The sequence below is a fragment of the Artibeus jamaicensis genome, unplaced genomic scaffold (genome assembly GCF_021234435.1).
Source record: "Artibeus jamaicensis isolate MK-2021 breed Jamaican fruit bat unplaced genomic scaffold, CSHL_Jam_final contig_419, whole genome shotgun sequence".
Lineage (NCBI taxonomy): Eukaryota > Metazoa > Chordata > Mammalia > Chiroptera > Phyllostomidae > Artibeus > Artibeus jamaicensis.
Window position 1 is genome coordinate 2,912,610 of NW_026521824.1, and position 17,032 is coordinate 2,929,641.

The 17,032-nt window shown below is 36.8% G+C and overlaps 1 protein-coding gene across 2 annotated transcripts in view; it reads left to right on the forward strand.

The window, feature by feature from the left end:
• ZNF624 (zinc finger protein 624) overlaps positions 1-15,559 on the forward strand; it is a 45,364-nt gene extending 29,805 nt beyond the window's left edge. Inside the window, exons 3-5 of one of the 2 annotated variants that reach the window (XM_037165940.2) lie at positions 167-293; positions 996-1,091; positions 13,101-15,559. In XM_037165940.2, coding sequence (XP_037021835.2) covers positions 167-293; positions 996-1,091; positions 13,101-15,298 — 2,421 coding nt within the window. In that variant the 3' untranslated portion in view covers positions 15,299-15,559. The remainder of the gene's footprint in view (positions 1-166; positions 294-995; positions 1,092-13,100) is intronic. The other variant, XM_053665705.1, reaches the window with a different exon arrangement.
• The last annotated feature ends 1,473 nt before the right edge of the window (positions 15,560-17,032 follow it).

Consider the following 17,032-nt stretch of genomic DNA (forward strand, 5'->3'; position numbering starts at 1 on the left):
TTCTTTTCCCTAGGGAGACTCACACATACTTTAAGGGTTGGATGGACTAACTTCTGTAGTCATTTGGTGATTCTGATTTCTAGTTCTTCCCCAATTTTGTATAAATTATTCTGCCTAACAGGTCTTAATGTTTGGTCCCTGGGTGATCACAGTGTATTTATTTTAGGATTCAGTGACATTTAAAGATGTGGCTATAGACTTCACGTTGGAAGAGTGGAGGTTGATGGACCCTTCACAGAGGAACCTGCACAAGGATGTGATGCTAGAGAATTACAGGAATCTTATATCCCTGGGTAAGGATAATTTCTGTGTTCATGTATCTACCCACTGAACCAGACTTGCTGAGGATATAGAGCCTCTAAAGTACTTATATGAATTTTGGCATTAAAATCTCATAATCATAGAAGGATATTATTGGGAATTATGCTATTTCTTACTCTTAACTAAATAGTCTACCCACTGTAGAGTATGAAATACGTATTTCATTGGAATCTTGAAAGTTGTTGACAGTCCCTCAGAGTTAGGACTAAAGTTTTTTCTAGTCATTTCCATAAATGAATTATCAGTGCCTTCTTTCTAAACAAATTATGCTCATGATCTATTATCCCAGTAAACTTGGGATCATAGTATTGAGATTCTTCGAGATACACTTGTAGTTCTCTATGACATCCTTTGTACAGTAGAAGGTCTTCTATAATAGGAATAGTCTACATCAGTGCTGTCCCATATGGCAAGCACTAGGTTCTTGTGCCTCTTGACCACCTGAAGTGTGGCTAGTCCAATTAAAGAACTAAAGTTTAAATTTCATATAATTTTAACTAAATTACATTCGTATTTAAACATCTACATGTGGCCATTGGCAAGTGTATTGGACAGCACACCTCTAGAACTCCTATAATTGCCACTCTGCACAAGAGATTAAGAATAGAGACTAAATTTGGCAATAGTACTTGCCCATAGACATAGTCAAACTCTATTCATTTTCCTCTGAACAGGGCTTGCTGTTTCCAAACCAGATATGATATCTCATTTGGAGGATGGAAAAGGACCATGGGTGGTAGTGAGAGAAATTTCAACAAGCCCCTATCCAGGTGAGTTAATGAGAACCAGGAAGATGGGATTTATTCCATGGCCGAATCAGAATATCTAAAATATTTTGGAGAGTATCTTTTTCTCAAAGCTATCTCAGAGGAAAATATTCTCCCTCTTCCTCTCTCCCTATATTTTCCTCCATCTCTCATTGCTTTCTTCTCTTTTCCTCCCTTTTTCCCCTGTCCCCCACTCTCTGTGTCCTCTACTTTTGATTCCTGTCCTATCCCACTTTGCTTTCTTAGATTCATGATTTTAATTACTGTTCCTTTATTCTTTCTTCATTTAAGCATGCATAAAATATCCCTTTTAGTTCTATTGTCTGCAGCTAAATGTACATTTTTTCTCCAGCCATTTTCTGATATCTTTTTCCTTCATTAATTTTTCTGAAAACACTTTCTTGAGAATCAGCATTGATTTCTTTTAAGCTAAACTTGGTCATTATTTAACTTACTTTATCTATAAACCTGCTAAAACTTTGGGGGTTCTTGACTAATTGAGGGTACAAGCAAGAAATCAGTTCAGAATCAAAATAGAGTATTTACTTAATTAATGTTTATTAAATATCTGTATACTGTGAACTGGGTTAGTGTTTCATTTAAAAGGCCATGTATGCAAAAGTAGCCCCCAAATGCCAGTGGATTCAAGAGGCCAAAGAATGAGGCAGACAAGTCTAGCTTGTCAGTTTGAAGAGTTTTAATAGGGAACTTACAGCACTATGGTGCTGGGGAGCTGGCACCAGGAAGCAGCACAAAATAGATCCTTGCCTCATTTATTGGCAGCTACTGCCTTTATTCTCCCCGAAGAAGTGGACCTAAGTACTCTGAAAGGAATACATGGTGATTGAGGGGAACAAAGGGACCAGATATTGGGGCTCTGGTGCCAAGGCAAGATAACATTGAGGGCATTTTGCATAGAAGGAAGACTAACGGTTGACAAAGGATTAATGGTGGTTCGTGATGAATCTGGAGTTGCTATACACATTTGTAGTCCACCCAGGGGGAAGTGGGAAGCGGTTAAGGGTTCAGGAGGATTAGAGTTAAAATGGAATAAGTTATGTAGAGGACTTCCGCCAAGATGGAGGTGTAGGTGGAAACACTTTGCGTCCTCGCACAACCAAATCTAAAAACAACAAAGTTTTAACAACAATAAACGAAACCAAACCACACAGAAAATTGACAATACAGAGTCCGAAAACAACGAAATGCTCAGCTAAACCGGTAAGAGGGGTGAAGCTAGCGGCGGAGCGGGTTGGCCCAAAAGATCCCCGACCAGGGTGGTGCGCGGGCAGCTGAGGGCTTGGATTCCAGGTGCAGGCTAGCTATGGGCGGACACAGGGAAGAGGCAAGGCTGGCTGTCTGTGGAAGGTCGCGCATTGGCACGCAGATAAACCAGTGAACAGGTGAGCATTGAGACCACGCAGCGCAGGGTGGTGGGCTCACACATTTGCGCTCAGATAAACAGGCAGGGCCGAGCGGTGAGGTGGACCCGGCGAGCGGAGAAGACCACCATTGCTCCCTCTCTGACCCCGTCCCCACATACAGCATCACAAACCAGTGACCTGGGTGGCCCCGCCCTGCTAAACAACTAAGGCTCCGCTCCTCATATGTAACAGGCACAAACAGATAAAAACATGGCTCAAGAACAACTCAGAGCCCCAGAGCCAATAAATCTGAGCTGTGAAGAAATAGCCAAACTTTCAGATGCACAGTTCAAAACACTGGTGATCAGGATGCTCACAGAACTGGTTGATTTTAGTCACAAATTAGAGGAGCATATGAAGGCTAAACTAATTGAAATGAATGGAAATGCACAGGAAACCAATAGTAATGGAAAGGGAACTGGGACTCAAATCAAGGGAGCAGACCAGAAGGAAGGAAAAAAAATGACCAAACAGAAAAATATGAAGATTCATGAATTCAAAAAAATGAGAAGAGGCTTAGGAACCTCCAGGACATCTTTAAATGCTCCAACATTCGAATTATAGGGGTACCAGAAGGGGAAGAGGAACAGTCATGAGTGGAACACTTATTTCAACAAATAATAAAGGAGAACTTCCCCAATCTGGCAAAGGAAATAGACTTCCAGGAAATCCAGGAAGCTCAGAGAGTCCCAAAGAAGTTGGACCCAAGAAGGAACACACCAAGGCACATCATCATTATATTAGCCAAGATTCAAATGAAGGAGAGAATCCTAGAAGCAGCAAGAGAGAAGGGGACAGTCACCTACAAAGGAGTTCCCATCAGACTGTCAGCTGATTTCTCAAAAGAGACCTTACAGGCAAGAAGGGGCTGGAAAGAAGTATTCCAAGTCATGAAAACCAAAGACCTACAACCAAGATTGCTCTATCCAGCAATGTTTTCATTTAGAAAGGAAGGACAGATAAAGTACTTCTCAGATAAGATCAAATTCAAGGAGTTCATCATCACTAAGCCCTTATTCTATAAAATGTTAAAGGGACTTCCCTAAGAAAAAGAAGATAAAAAAGATGGACAGTGAAAGGACAGCAAACTCACAGTCATTAAGAACCACACCTAAAACAAAAGCAAACTAAGAGGACAGCTAGATCAGGAGCAGAACCATAGAAATGAAGATCACATGGAGGGTTAGCAACAGGGGAGTGGGAGAAGGAGAAGGGGGGAGAGGTACAGAAAATAAGTAGCATAGACAGTAGATAGAAAGTAGATAGGGGGAGGGTAAGAATAGTATGGGAAATATAGAATCTAAAGAACTTGAGACACTTGTTCATGAAGTAAAGGGGGGGAATGGTGGGGGATGGGTGTGCAGGGTGGAGGGGAACGGAGGGGGGAAATAGAACAAATGTAATGGCATAATCAATAAAAAAAATTCTTACCTTAAAAAAATGGAATAAGTTATGTATACACAGTTATATACACACCCACACTGTTAGATGCTAGGTCTTCAGCAGTAAGCTGGACCAGGTCCCAGCCTTCATGGAGATTGATTTTTAAGAAATAGATAATTAACAGGTAAATAAACAAAAACAAGCTAAATAGTGATTGGAATAACTTCTAGCTATAAGATAAAGTGGAGGATATGAAGGAGTGATGGGGTTGGGGAAAGAGGCTTCCTGCTTCACAGAGTATGGTCAAGGAAGGGTTCTGAGGACACGACTTTAAGCTGAAACTTGAAGGATGAGAAGAAGCCAGCCATAGGAACAGAAAAAGAGGAGCATAACAGGCAATAACCTGATACAGAAAACAATGTAATGTGTTCTAGAGATTAAAGGAAGCTGCTGTGATAGAAACATAAATGAGAGGGAGACTGGTATCAAATAAGATTATTGAGACAGATGACTGCCTGTTCAGGAATTTGTAGATGATGGTAAGGAATTTGGATTTTGATCAAAGTGAGTTTACAGGCATTGAAAGATTTTAATCAAGGATTTTTAGGAAATAACTCTATGTTTATGGAAATTTAATTTAAAGGCATAAAGCAAATAATCAGTGAAGAGGTTGTTAAAAATGGTCTAGGCAAGAGATTATAGTAAATTGTATTAGTATGATATAGTAGTGGAAAAGGAAAGAAGTAAGTGGATTCTAGTTCATTTGAGCATTCATTTCATATATTATGATGCCATCCATAATTGTGCATGTGTTACTTATATTTTCATATGTCAATTATACATTTTCAAAGAGAGTAAATGAAAAGTAGACATTGGAGATGGTTTTAGATGACTTTTTAGAAAAGGATTTTCTCCTCACCATGAAGAAGGAAAAAAGAATTGTGGCAGTAACTAGAGAAAAGTATGGAACTGAGAGAAAACTCTGTTTGAGATGGAAGTTTTTATGGCATGCTTGAGTGTAGATCAGAATGATGCCCCAATGGAAAGGGAGATATTGATGTTGCAAGAGAAAGATGGGATCACTGAAGAACTAAAGTGTCTGGAAAGGTGAAAGGGAATGGAAATCTAGAATGGAAAAGGAGGAATTTACCTTTGACACATAGGGAGGACACCTGGAGAAGATGGTACAGATATAGGTCAACTGGTAGTAGGACAATGGACACATTTTATTAAGGTAGCATCTGGATTCTCAATAAAGTATAAAGTGAGGCCATCAGCTTATTGTGATGACAATAGAGTGGTGAGAGAGGGAAAGTTATATATTTTGTGGTACATAGAATTCACCAGTGAAGCCATGTTGACCTGAAGCTTTTATTGTGCAAAATGTTTCATTTTAGCTTCTATTTCTTTTGTAGTTATAGAACTATTTCCTATTTCTTTTTTTAAGGTTTTATTTATTTATTTTTAGAGAGAGGAGAAAGGAAGGAGAGGGAGAGACACATGATGTGTGAGAGAAACAGCAATTGGTTGCTTCTATCATGCCCCCAGTTGGAGGCCTGGCCTGCGAACTAGGCATGTGCCCTGCCTGGGAATTGAACCGGTGACCTCTCAGTCCACTGAGCCACACCAGCTGGGGCTTTTAAAATTTTTTTTATTTTAGTTTAGTAAATTAGATTTATCTAGGAATTGACCTGTTTAATCTAAAATTTAAAAATTTGGGCATACTATTCTGTTTAATGTTTTATTTTTTATTTTTATTTTTCAAGATTTTATTTACTTATTTTTAGAGAAGGGGAAGGGAGGGAGGAAGAGGGAGGGAAGCATCAATGTGTGGTTGCTTCTTGTGTCCCCCTTCCTGGGGACCTGGCCTGCAAAACAGGCATGTGCACTGACTGGGAATACAAACCAGTGACCCTTTATTTCCCAGTCCAGCACTCATTCCACTGAGCCACATGAACCAGGGCCTTTTAATCTTTTAACTGTATATGTGGATCTGAAGTGATGTCTCCTTCTTCATTTCTGAGATTAATTTTTTTGTTTTCTCTCTTTTATCTTAATTAGTCTTGCTAGGGTTTATCAATCTTATTTAGCTTTTAAAGAAGAATTTTTATCATTTCTGTTGTGTGTTTGATTTGTTTTGTTCCCTTCTTTCATATTTTGTTCCTTAGTGTTTAATTTGCTGATTTTTTCTAACCTTGTGTGTTGGATGCATATATCATTGATTTTCAGCCATTTTTTTCTAATGTATTTAAGGCTGTCAAGACTGCATCAGTGGGCTGGGATGGGAGTAAAATACAGAAAACTGTACCTGAACAACAACTTTTTAAAAGTTAAGAAAAATAAATAAAAAATAAAAGACATAGAAAGCAAAAAAAAAAAAAAAGACTGCATCACACCTTTTTTTAATGTAGTACCTTCATAATTACTGAGTTCAAAGTATATGATAATTTCCAGTGTTATGTCATTGGCCTTCAGGCTACCAAGAAATATTTTTCTTAATTTTGAACCATACAGGTATTTTCTAGTAATCTTTTTACCTTAAATGCTACTGTAGTCAGAGGAAATGCTCTGTATGATTGCAGTCTTTGCAAATTTCTTTTTTTTTTAAATTTATTTTTTAAAATTGATTATGCTGTTACAGTTGTTTTATTCCCCCCTTCATTCCCCTCCACCCTGCCCCCCATCCCCACCATTACCCCCCTTTAGTTTATGTCCATGTGTCCCAAGTCCTTTAGGTTCTATATTTCCCATGCTATTCTTGCCCCCCCCATCTATTTTCTATCTACTGTCTATGCTATTTATTTTCTGTACCTCCTCCCCCCATCTCCTCCTCCCACTCCCCTGTTGCTAACCCTCCTTGAGATCTTCATTTCTATGTTTCCACTCCTGATCTAGCTGTTCTTTTAGTTTGCTTTCGTTTTAGGTGTGGTTGTTAATAACTGTGAGCTTGTTGTTCTTTCACTGTTCATGTTTCTTTAACTTCTTTTTCTTAGATAAGTCCCTTTAACATTTCATATAATAAGGGCTTGGTGATGATGAACTCCTTGAATTTGATCTTATCTGAGAAGCACCTTATCTGTCCTTCCATTCTAAATGCAAGTTTTGCTGGATAGAGCAATCTTGGTTGTAGGTCTTTGGATTTCATGACTTGGAATATTTCTTTCCAGCCCCTTCTTGCCTGTAAGGTCTCTTTTGAGAAATCAGCTGACAGTCTGATGGGGATTCCTTTGTAGGTGATTGTCCCCTTAGCTCTTGCTGCTTCTAGGATTCTCTCCTTCATTTTAATTTTGGCTAATGTAATTATGATATGCCTTGGTGTGTTTCTTCTTGAGTCCAACTTTTTTGGTACTCTCTCTGAGCTTCTTGGATTTCTTGGAAGTCTATTTCCTTTGCCAGATTGGGGAAATTTTCTTTTATTATTTGTTCAAATAATTTTTCCACTGGTGGTTGTGTCTTTCCCCCTTCTGGTACCCCTATAATTCGGATATTGGAGCATTTAAAGATGTCCTGGAGGTTCCTAAGACTCTCCTCATTTCTTTGAATTCTTGCTCCTTGACTCTTTTCTGTTTGGCCATTATTTGCTTTCTTCTGGGCCACTTCATTGATTTGAGTCCCAGTTTCCTTTTCATCTCTATGGGTTTTCTGTGGAATTCCATTCATTTCCCTTAGTTTAGCCTTCATATGTTTCTCTAATTTGTGGCTATAATCAACCAGATCTGTTAGGAACCTGATGACCAGTGTTTTAAACTGTGCGTCTGAGAGTTTTGCTATTTCTTCGTCGTTTAGATTTATCTCTGGGGCTCTGAGGTCTTCCTGAGACATTTTTGGTCTGTTCTGGCCCTTTAAGCGGGAGAAGCGGCGCCTTGGACTCCCAGGTCGCTGGGTTGTGACGCTGTATGTGGGGGCGTGGTCAGAGCGGGGATATGGCGGCGCCCTCTACTGCCGCAAGCCACGGGGACCGCCGGCCTGGTCCAAGCACCCACTCCCTCGCCTGTCCGCTCGCCCACAGATAGGCAACTGCAGTCAACACGCAGCACCGCCTCCCCACTGTCTCCTCAGCAGTCGCTCACCCGGTGGGTTGCTCGGTCACTCACTAGGTCCAATCCTGGATTTGGAACCCGTGCGTCTGGATTCCGCGTCTGGATTCCGTGCCTGGGTCCGTCCGACCGGAGTCCTGTGCAACCCCTCACGAGACGCCGGTTTCTCCCCTTACCGGTCGAGCTGAAGAATTTGTTGTTACCGGACTTCCGAAAAGTTCAATTTTCCGTGTTCTGGTTGTGTTTTCTGATGCTATTTAGTTGTCCCTAAACTTGGTTGTGTGAGAAGGTACGGCACATCCACCTATACCTCCATCTTGGCGGAAGTCCTGCAAATTTCTTAAAACTTGCTTTACTACATGGCCAATTTTTGTAAACATTTTGTGTGAACTTGGAAAAATGTGCAATGGATAGGTATGGTATGCAGTTCTAGATATGTTGTTTGTTAATTATGTTGCTAGAACCTATGTACTTTCTAATTGTCAACTTATTCTATTAGTTATTGAGGAAGATTTTTTAAAGTCTCCCATTGTGAATGTAGATTTATTTATTGCTTTAGATTCTTTAATTTTTTCTTTATATATTTTGGAATTGCATTATTAGATAAATACAAAGTTAGAAATTTTATATCTTTTTGGAAAATTGGAACTTTTATCATTATTAAGTGTCTTTATTAGTGGTTTTCGCATTAATGTCTGTTTTGTCTGATAATTAATATTACTATAGCATCATTCTTTTAGTTAATGTTTATATGGTATACCACTTTTCATCTGCTCACTGTAATACTTTTATTTTATGTTTCTCTTGTAAGTAGCACATTTGTTTTAACTAATCTGACATCTATGTATTTGGTAATATTTAGTTCATTTGTACATAATACAATTACATAATGCTTAAATTTATCATCTAACTGCAAGCGTCTTATCTGTTCTGTATTCTTTTTCCCATTTATGTCTTCCTTTGGATTTATCATTTATTTTTCTCTTTTCCTCTCTAATCAGTTGGTAATTATAAATTTTAAATTATTTATTAAGTGGTTAACTTTGAAATTAAACCATACATTCTTGATTTAGCAGTCTAATGTATTGGGTTGGCCAAAAAGTCCATATGGTTTTTTCCATAAAATAAAAGACACATTTTTATTTTCACCAATAACTTCATTAATTTGGATATTTTGAGCATGCTGGCTATCTCCCAGGTGGTTGAACATCGATGTTTCTCAATTAATGTCTTGATTTTATTGCTATCAAGTTCACCTGGTCTGCCCAACTGTGGAGCATCATCCAGCAAGAAACCTCCAGTACAAAACTTTGCAAACCACTTTTGACACATTCGATCAGTCACAGAGCCTTCTCCATACACTGCACAAATATTTTTTGCTTTTCAGTTGCATTTAACCTTTCTTGGAATAGTAAAACATAATATGCCAAATATTGTGTATTTTCTTCCATCTTCAATATTTAAATGGCTACACAAAAATTCACCAATTTTGATAAGTTTTTTAAATGCACAGTGATATAACAGCTGTCACAATACAGTGTAACAAAATTGTTTCAAATAAAGTTAAAAACAACTAAGCTAGACCCATCTTATGAGAAAATCAGAACAAACATTTTGGCCAACTCAGTAAATTTTTTTTCCCTCTTTCCAAACAATACATGGATTTTAGAGCAGCTTATTCCATTTAATCTCATTTCACTTACATGTTACTGAAGTGTATATTTTAATTCTATATATGTGTCAAGTCTCATATGACATTATTATGTGCAGTCAGTATTTATTAAGATTTACCTATATTTTGGATGGGTTGGCTGGGATGGGAGTAAAAGACAGAAAACTGTACTTGAACAACAATTTAAAAAAATCAATTTAAAAAATGATTTACCAATATTTTTACCTTACCTTTCTCTTCATTTTTTCTTTATTTCTGGGCTTCTACCTAGCGTTATTTTTCTTCTGCTTAAAAAATGCCCTTTAATATTTTATTGAGATATGCTGATGTCATATTCTCTCCATTTTTCTTTTTACCTAAAAGAAGTCTTTAGCTTTGTTTTTTCCTTGTCATATTCTAAAATTGAAATAATTTTTATCAAAATATATTTGCTGTAGGCATTCATTATTAGTCGGTTTTCTTGACTTTGAATAGACGTGTCTTATTAGTTTGACCATGATGTTTGGTTAATGGTAACTTCTAGTGCTACTCTGAATTAATAGAATATTGGTGCCTGTGACATGGCTTCCCTACTCAGAAGATCAAATGGAAGACAATGGATGACTTCTCTAAGGTCAAGGTTTCCCAAAGTTTATGCTGCATTATGTAGAGATATTAGTATATAATTTTGAAGTAAATTTACCAAAGAATATCTTTCATGTGCTTCTATTTCTTACATCTCAAGGAGTCATACCAGAATACATTGGTCAAGAGACACATTTTTCCCCTGAGTAACTGAGGTCCATACATGAAGAAAAATACATTGTAAAATAACAATAACAGTCAAAATTTATTAGATACCTAATTCATTACTGGCATTCTGCTGGGAAATTTACTTATATAATTTCATTGGGTGTAACCCTTAAAATAGCCCTACATAGTAAACATGCATGTGTTTAATAACAAGAAACTGAGGGTCAAAGAAGTTAAATACATCCAGTTATTCTCAGAACCTTATTTGGAAATTAATATGTATAACTAAATCTATGTTCTTGTCACTATGCTTCAGAGAAAAGGAGATAAGACCAAAGTTTGGAAATAGGTTGAAGAAGGGGTGATCCCGAGGGCACAGGCTTCAAGAAAGTTCAGGAAGAACAAAATGTCTACCCCTGAATGTCTGACTTAACAGTGAGATCCTACAAGGCAAGATGTCTGAATAGGTGGTATATTTCAAACCATTGGGCTATGTTTGGAGCGAAAGGCCTGTCTCTAAGAGGGAAAGAGATAAGGAAACAGGATAAGAACCTTCAGGACCTGGGAATGTAAGTAAAGAAGGCTGGAGACTAGGAAGAAACTGGATTCTAGCCACAAGAACAAATGAATTAAGAGGTCTCATGAGCCTAGGTATTTGGAATCTGCTACTCAATTGTGGAAGAGGAAGGTTTATTATAAAGAGGATAGAGTTCTCACTTTGAACACCTGGACTCAGACCTGTGTCTGTCATTTGCCGGCTTTAGTTAACCAAGTGGAACTTCACTTTATGAATAATAAAGTGAGAATTATATCTCCATAACACCTGTGATTGTTGTCAAGAACAGAAATAGATTATAAATGTATTGACTATAGGATACTTAACCTTCATTTTTAATAAAAATTTTGATAAGTTTAGAATTTTAGGTTGGCATTTATATTATTTCAGCTTTTAATGATATCATTCCATTGTTTTCTGTTATTACGTAGAATCTGTTGGGAAGTCAGCCATCTGTCTAATTCAAGAGTCAGTGAACTTTTTGTGTAAAAGGCAAGACAGTAGATATTTTAAGCTTTGTGGGACTGTAATGTCTCTGTAGCAGCTGCTCCATTCTGTCGTTGTAGTACATCATATGCTTTTTAAAGTAATGTTTTCAAGTTTTTCATTATTCTGTGCTTTAATGTGGATATTTTCTGCTGATCAATTTTCCTTACACTCACATGTGCCATATATACTTTTAGCCTATCCTTTGAGTTTTTAATTTGTTTTTCATTTCTAGAATTATCACTTGGTTCTTATTTTATACTTTTCAGTTATTTGTTGAAATTATTAATCTTATTTTATTTTCTTGAATAAAGTAATCCTAATTAATTTAAAAGTTCATATCGGAGACCTCAGTTATTTGGATCCTTTTTATATTGGTCTGTATTATCTGTTTTTTTCTTGATTTGTCTCATGATTTTTATGTTCTTGTATGCCTATTATTATTCACTGTCAGGCATTGAATATGAAAACATGTAACAATACTTTGAGGTTCTGGATTATGTAATTTTTTCATAGAGGATTGTTTACTTTTGGAAGGCTGCTAGGATACAGATCTGTAACAATCCTCAGTCATCTTGCTTTAATTAGACATTTAAATGAGCTGGGTTTTAGTCCTTGAGTCTTAGGGCTTTCTTCTTTGTTGGCTCTGAATTCAAATCTTTGTCCAGCCATGTGTACCCATTGAAAGTTCTACTTACCTTGAATTTTAAAGTCATAAAACCATTCTAGTTTCCACAAAAGATTTACATGCAATTTGTTTATTTAAAATGATTTACCTAAATGTTTAACTTTAGGTATAATTATCCTAAAGTGAATTAGAAATATAAAAGAAGTATAAAAAGGATTTTAGAAAGTAACATATTAACTTGCATATACAAACAAGTTGTTAAGACTGCCACCACACAGATAATTTTTTTAAAAAAGGAATTTTGACAAACTATCAGAAATGTTCTTAAGACCTATGAAAAGGTTATAAAACTGTTCTTGATAATAGTTATCACTATGTGAAATACCAATAATAAACATTAATTTTGAGTAGTTCATCCTACCTTCTGAAAAACCAGTCTTCTTTTCATAAGAATTTTATTAAAAAGTATGTACAAAGACTTGAATAAGCTACTATGACAGGGAAATTTGAGAAAGCTTCACAAAATTAAAGAATAGCTAGTCAATAAAGAATGAGAACAAATAGAAAGTATGGTTGGGATCAAATAACTGGTTTGTAGAATAAATGAAAAGCAAGGAATTAGTCACAACTTATGAAGAATGCTCTCTAAAGAAGTTGACTCTAAAAAGAATAAGAAAAGAAATACTTGAGAGACTTAGATTCTTTTGAGTATTACTGTGAATGAATTTTTATTTAATTTTATTGTTGTTCAATTACAGTTGTCCCCTTTCCCCCCATTACTCTCCCCTGCCCTACCCACCCTCCACTTTCCACTTTCAGTCCTGCCCCACATTGTCTTTGTCCATGGGTCCTTTAAGGATGAAGTGAATGAGTTTTTTAATAGAGGAAAAATTCCTTGAATTTACTACTTTGGTTCTTTGCTGAATCAGACTGACTTAATTTTAGCTCCTTCAAAAAAGAAAAAGGCCAATTTTTAATCAATTAAAAACCACATATTCATTGTCAGCCCAAGTTTTTCTTTTATTATTCAGTTCAGTGAGGTGTCCCTAACTTAGGAAATGGAGTCATTTGATTTTTCTTTTTCACCTCCCCAGAGTTGGAGACTAAACCAGCAACCAAGAATGCTATACTAACAGAAGACAACTCTGAAGATTTATCACAGGAGAACATAATGGAGAAACTCACAGAGAATGGTCTACGGGACTCCAGAATGAGAGGATTATGGAAGTGGAATGACAGGATATTGAGATTGCAAAATAGTCAGGAGAGTCAGAGCCAAAGAATAGTTACACATAAGAAAATTCCCACTGGTCAAAGAGGTGTTAGATTTCGGTCTATTTTTTGTCCAGAAGAGCTCCGTAGCAAATGCCAAAGACATGAGGGAAATTCCACAGAAAATTTAGATTTAAATAAAAATAAATTGGGGAAGAAAAATTGCAAGGATACAGAAGGCCGCAAAGAAATAAGGGCTACTTCAGAACTTACTTTAGGGGAAAAATTGAACAATAAAGAAAAACCCTATAAATGTAGTACATGTGAAAAGGCCTTTACTTACAGGTCATTACTCACTCAGCATCAGAGAACTCACACTAAAGAAAAACCTTATGAGTGTAATGAATGTGGGAAAATGTTTAGCCAGCCTTCTTATCTGAGTCAACATAAAAAAATTCACACTGGAGAAAAACCATATAAGTGTAATGAATGTGGAAAGGCCTTTATTGCTTCTTCATTACTTATGGTACATCAACGAACTCATACTAAGGAGAAACCTTATCAATGTAATTTCTGTGGAAAATCTTTTAGCCAGTGTGCACGCCTTAATCAGCACCAGAGAATTCAAACTGGAGAGAAACCCTATAAATGTAGTGAATGTGGGAAAGCTTTTAGTGATAAATCAAAACTCACACGACATCAAGAAACTCACAATGGAGAGAAACCCTACAAATGTAATAATTGTGGGAAAGCTTTTAGGAATAAGTCATATCTTAGTGTACATCAGAAGACCCATACTGAAGAGAAACCATATAAGTGCAATGAGTGTGGGAAATCCTTCAAGAATACCACAATCTTTAATGTTCATCAGAGAATTCATACTGGAGAGAAACCCTTTAGATGTAATGAATGTGGAAAAGCCTATAGAAGTAATTCAAGCCTTATTGTACATATAAGAACTCATACTGGGGAAAAACCCTATGAATGTAATGAATGTGGGAAAGCATTCAATCGTATAGCAAATTTCACAGAACATCAGAGAATTCATACAGGAGAAAAACCTTATAAATGTAATGAATGTGGGAAAGCATTCATTAATTATTCATGCCTTACAGTACACCATAGAATGCATACAGGCGAGAAACCTTATAAGTGTAGTGAATGTGGAAAGGCCTTCATGCGTTCTTCTTCTCTAATTATACATCAGCGAATTCATACTGAAGAGAAACCTTATCTATGTAATGAATGTGGGGAATCTTTCAGAATAAAGTCACATTTAACTGTACATCAGAGGATTCATACCGGAGAGAAACCATATAAGTGTACTGACTGTGAGAAAGCATTCACCAAAATGGTGAATCTCAAGGAGCATCAGAAAATTCATACTGGAGTGAAACCCTATAAATGCTGTGATTGTGGAAAATCCTTCAGGACTAAGTCATACCTTATTGTACATCAAAGGACCCATACTGGAGAAAAACCATATAAATGTAATGAATGTGAGAAAGCTTTTACTAATACATCACAGCTTACTGTGCATCAAAGAAGACATACTGGAGAAAAACCCTATAAATGTAATGAATGTGGGAAGGTTTTTACAAGTAACTCAGGATTTAATACCCATCAGAGAACACATACTGGAGAGAAACCATTTAAATGTAATGACTGTGGGAAAGCATTTAGCCAGATGGTACATGTCACAGAACATCAGAAGATCCATAGTGGGGAGAAACCCTATAAATGTGATGTATGTGGAAAAGCCTTCAGGAGGGGTTCATACATTACAGTGCATTGGAGAACACATACTGGAGAAAAACCCTATACATGCAAAGAATGTGGAAAAGGTTGCATTACTCTATCACAGCTAACTCTACATCAGAGAATTCATACTGGGGAGAGGCCCTTTAAATGTGAAGAATGTGGAAAAGCCTTCAGAACTAACTCAGACTTTACTGTACATTTGAGGATGCATACTGGAGAAAAACCCTATAAATGTAATGAGTGTGGAAAAACTTTTAGGAGTAGCTCAAGCCTTACCGTACATCAAAGAATACATCAAAGAGAAACTCAGCTAGTATAAATAATAATCATTCATCCAGGTGTCTACTCAAGAATAATTATAATCTGTGTGTTTAATGAGTGTGGGACTTTCAGAATCAATTTGCCAGAAAATACACATAGAAAAGACACTCTGTATAAATGTGGAAAATTACTTAATCATATTAAATCTTAGAAGTTGTAAAAAATTCACAATAGAGTAATGGACAAATGAAAGCCTTCATCTAGATTGCATACTTTATCCATTTAACATTATCTTTAATGGGTTACCTATATATATTTGACTAATTTTGTATTGGTTTGTCAAATAAATTTGGAGTTTATCTTTTTATATTTTAGATATTAATGTCTTTGTCATGTGTTTTGCAGATGTTTTTCTTAATCTAGCATTTCTCTATAATTTTTATATAGTAAAAGAATTTACCACATTTTTTATCTTTTGTTTTCCTTTTTTAAATATATTAATTATTCCATTACAGTTGTCCCATTTACCCTCCTTCATTCCCCTCCACCCTGCACACCCCCTCCCCCACCATTTCCCCCCTTTAGCCTATGTCCATGTGTCACAAGTTCTTTAGATTCTATATTTCCCATACTATTCTTACCCTCCTCCTGTCTATTTTCTACCTACCACCTATGCTAATTCTTTGTGATTAGCACCCCCCTTTTCCTCCTCCCACTCCCCTGTTGCTAATTCTGCATGTGATCTCCATTTCTATGGTTCTGCTCCTGATCTAGCTGTCTTCTTTGTTGTTGTTTTTGTTTTAGGTGTAGTTGTTAATAACTGAGTTTGCTGTCGTTTCACTGTTCATCTTTTTTATCTTTTTTTTCTTAGGTAAGTCCCTTTAACATTTCATATAATAATGAAATGATGATGATGATGGGGCTTGGTGATGATGAACTCCTTGAATTTGATCTTATCTGAGAAGCACTTTATCTGCCCTTACATTCTAAAGGAAAGCATAGCTGGATAGAGCAGTCTTGGATATAGGTCTTTGGATTTCATGACCTGGAATACTTCATTCCAGCCCCTTCTTGCCTGCAAGGTCTCTTTTGAGAAATCCGCTGACAGTCTGATGGGAACTCCTTTGTAGGTGACAGTCCCTTTATCTCTTGCTGCTTCTAGGATTCTCTCCTTCATTTGAATCTTGGCTAATGTAATTATGATGTGCCTTGGTGTGTTCCTCCTTGGGTCCAACTGCTTTGGGACTCTCTGAGCTTCCTGGATTTCCTGGAAGTCTATTTCCTTTGCCAGATTGGGGAAGTTCTCTTTTATTATTTGCTCAAATAAGTTTTCCACTTGTTGCTCTTCCTCTTCCCCTTCTGGTGCCCCTATAATTCAGATGTTGGAATGTTTAAAGATGTCCTGGAGGTTCCTAAGCCTCTCCTCATTTTTTTTTTTTTTTTTAGTTCTTGTTTCTTCATTCTTTTCTGTTTGGTCATTTTTTTCCTCCTTCTGGTCCACTCCCTTGATTTGAGTCCCAATTTCCTTTTCATCACTATTGGTTTTTTGTGCATTTCCCTTCATTTCAATTGGTGTAGCCTTCATTTGTTCCTCTAATTTGTGACTAAAATCACCCAGTTCTGTGAGCATCCTGATCACCAGTGTTTTGAACTGTGCATCTGATAGGTTGGCTATCTCTTAGTCACTTAGAAGTATTGGCTCTGGGGCTTTGAGCTGTTCTTCTTCAGCCATAATGTTTTGGTCTGTTTGCACCTGTTACATATGATGGGCAGAGCCTTAGGTCTTCACCAG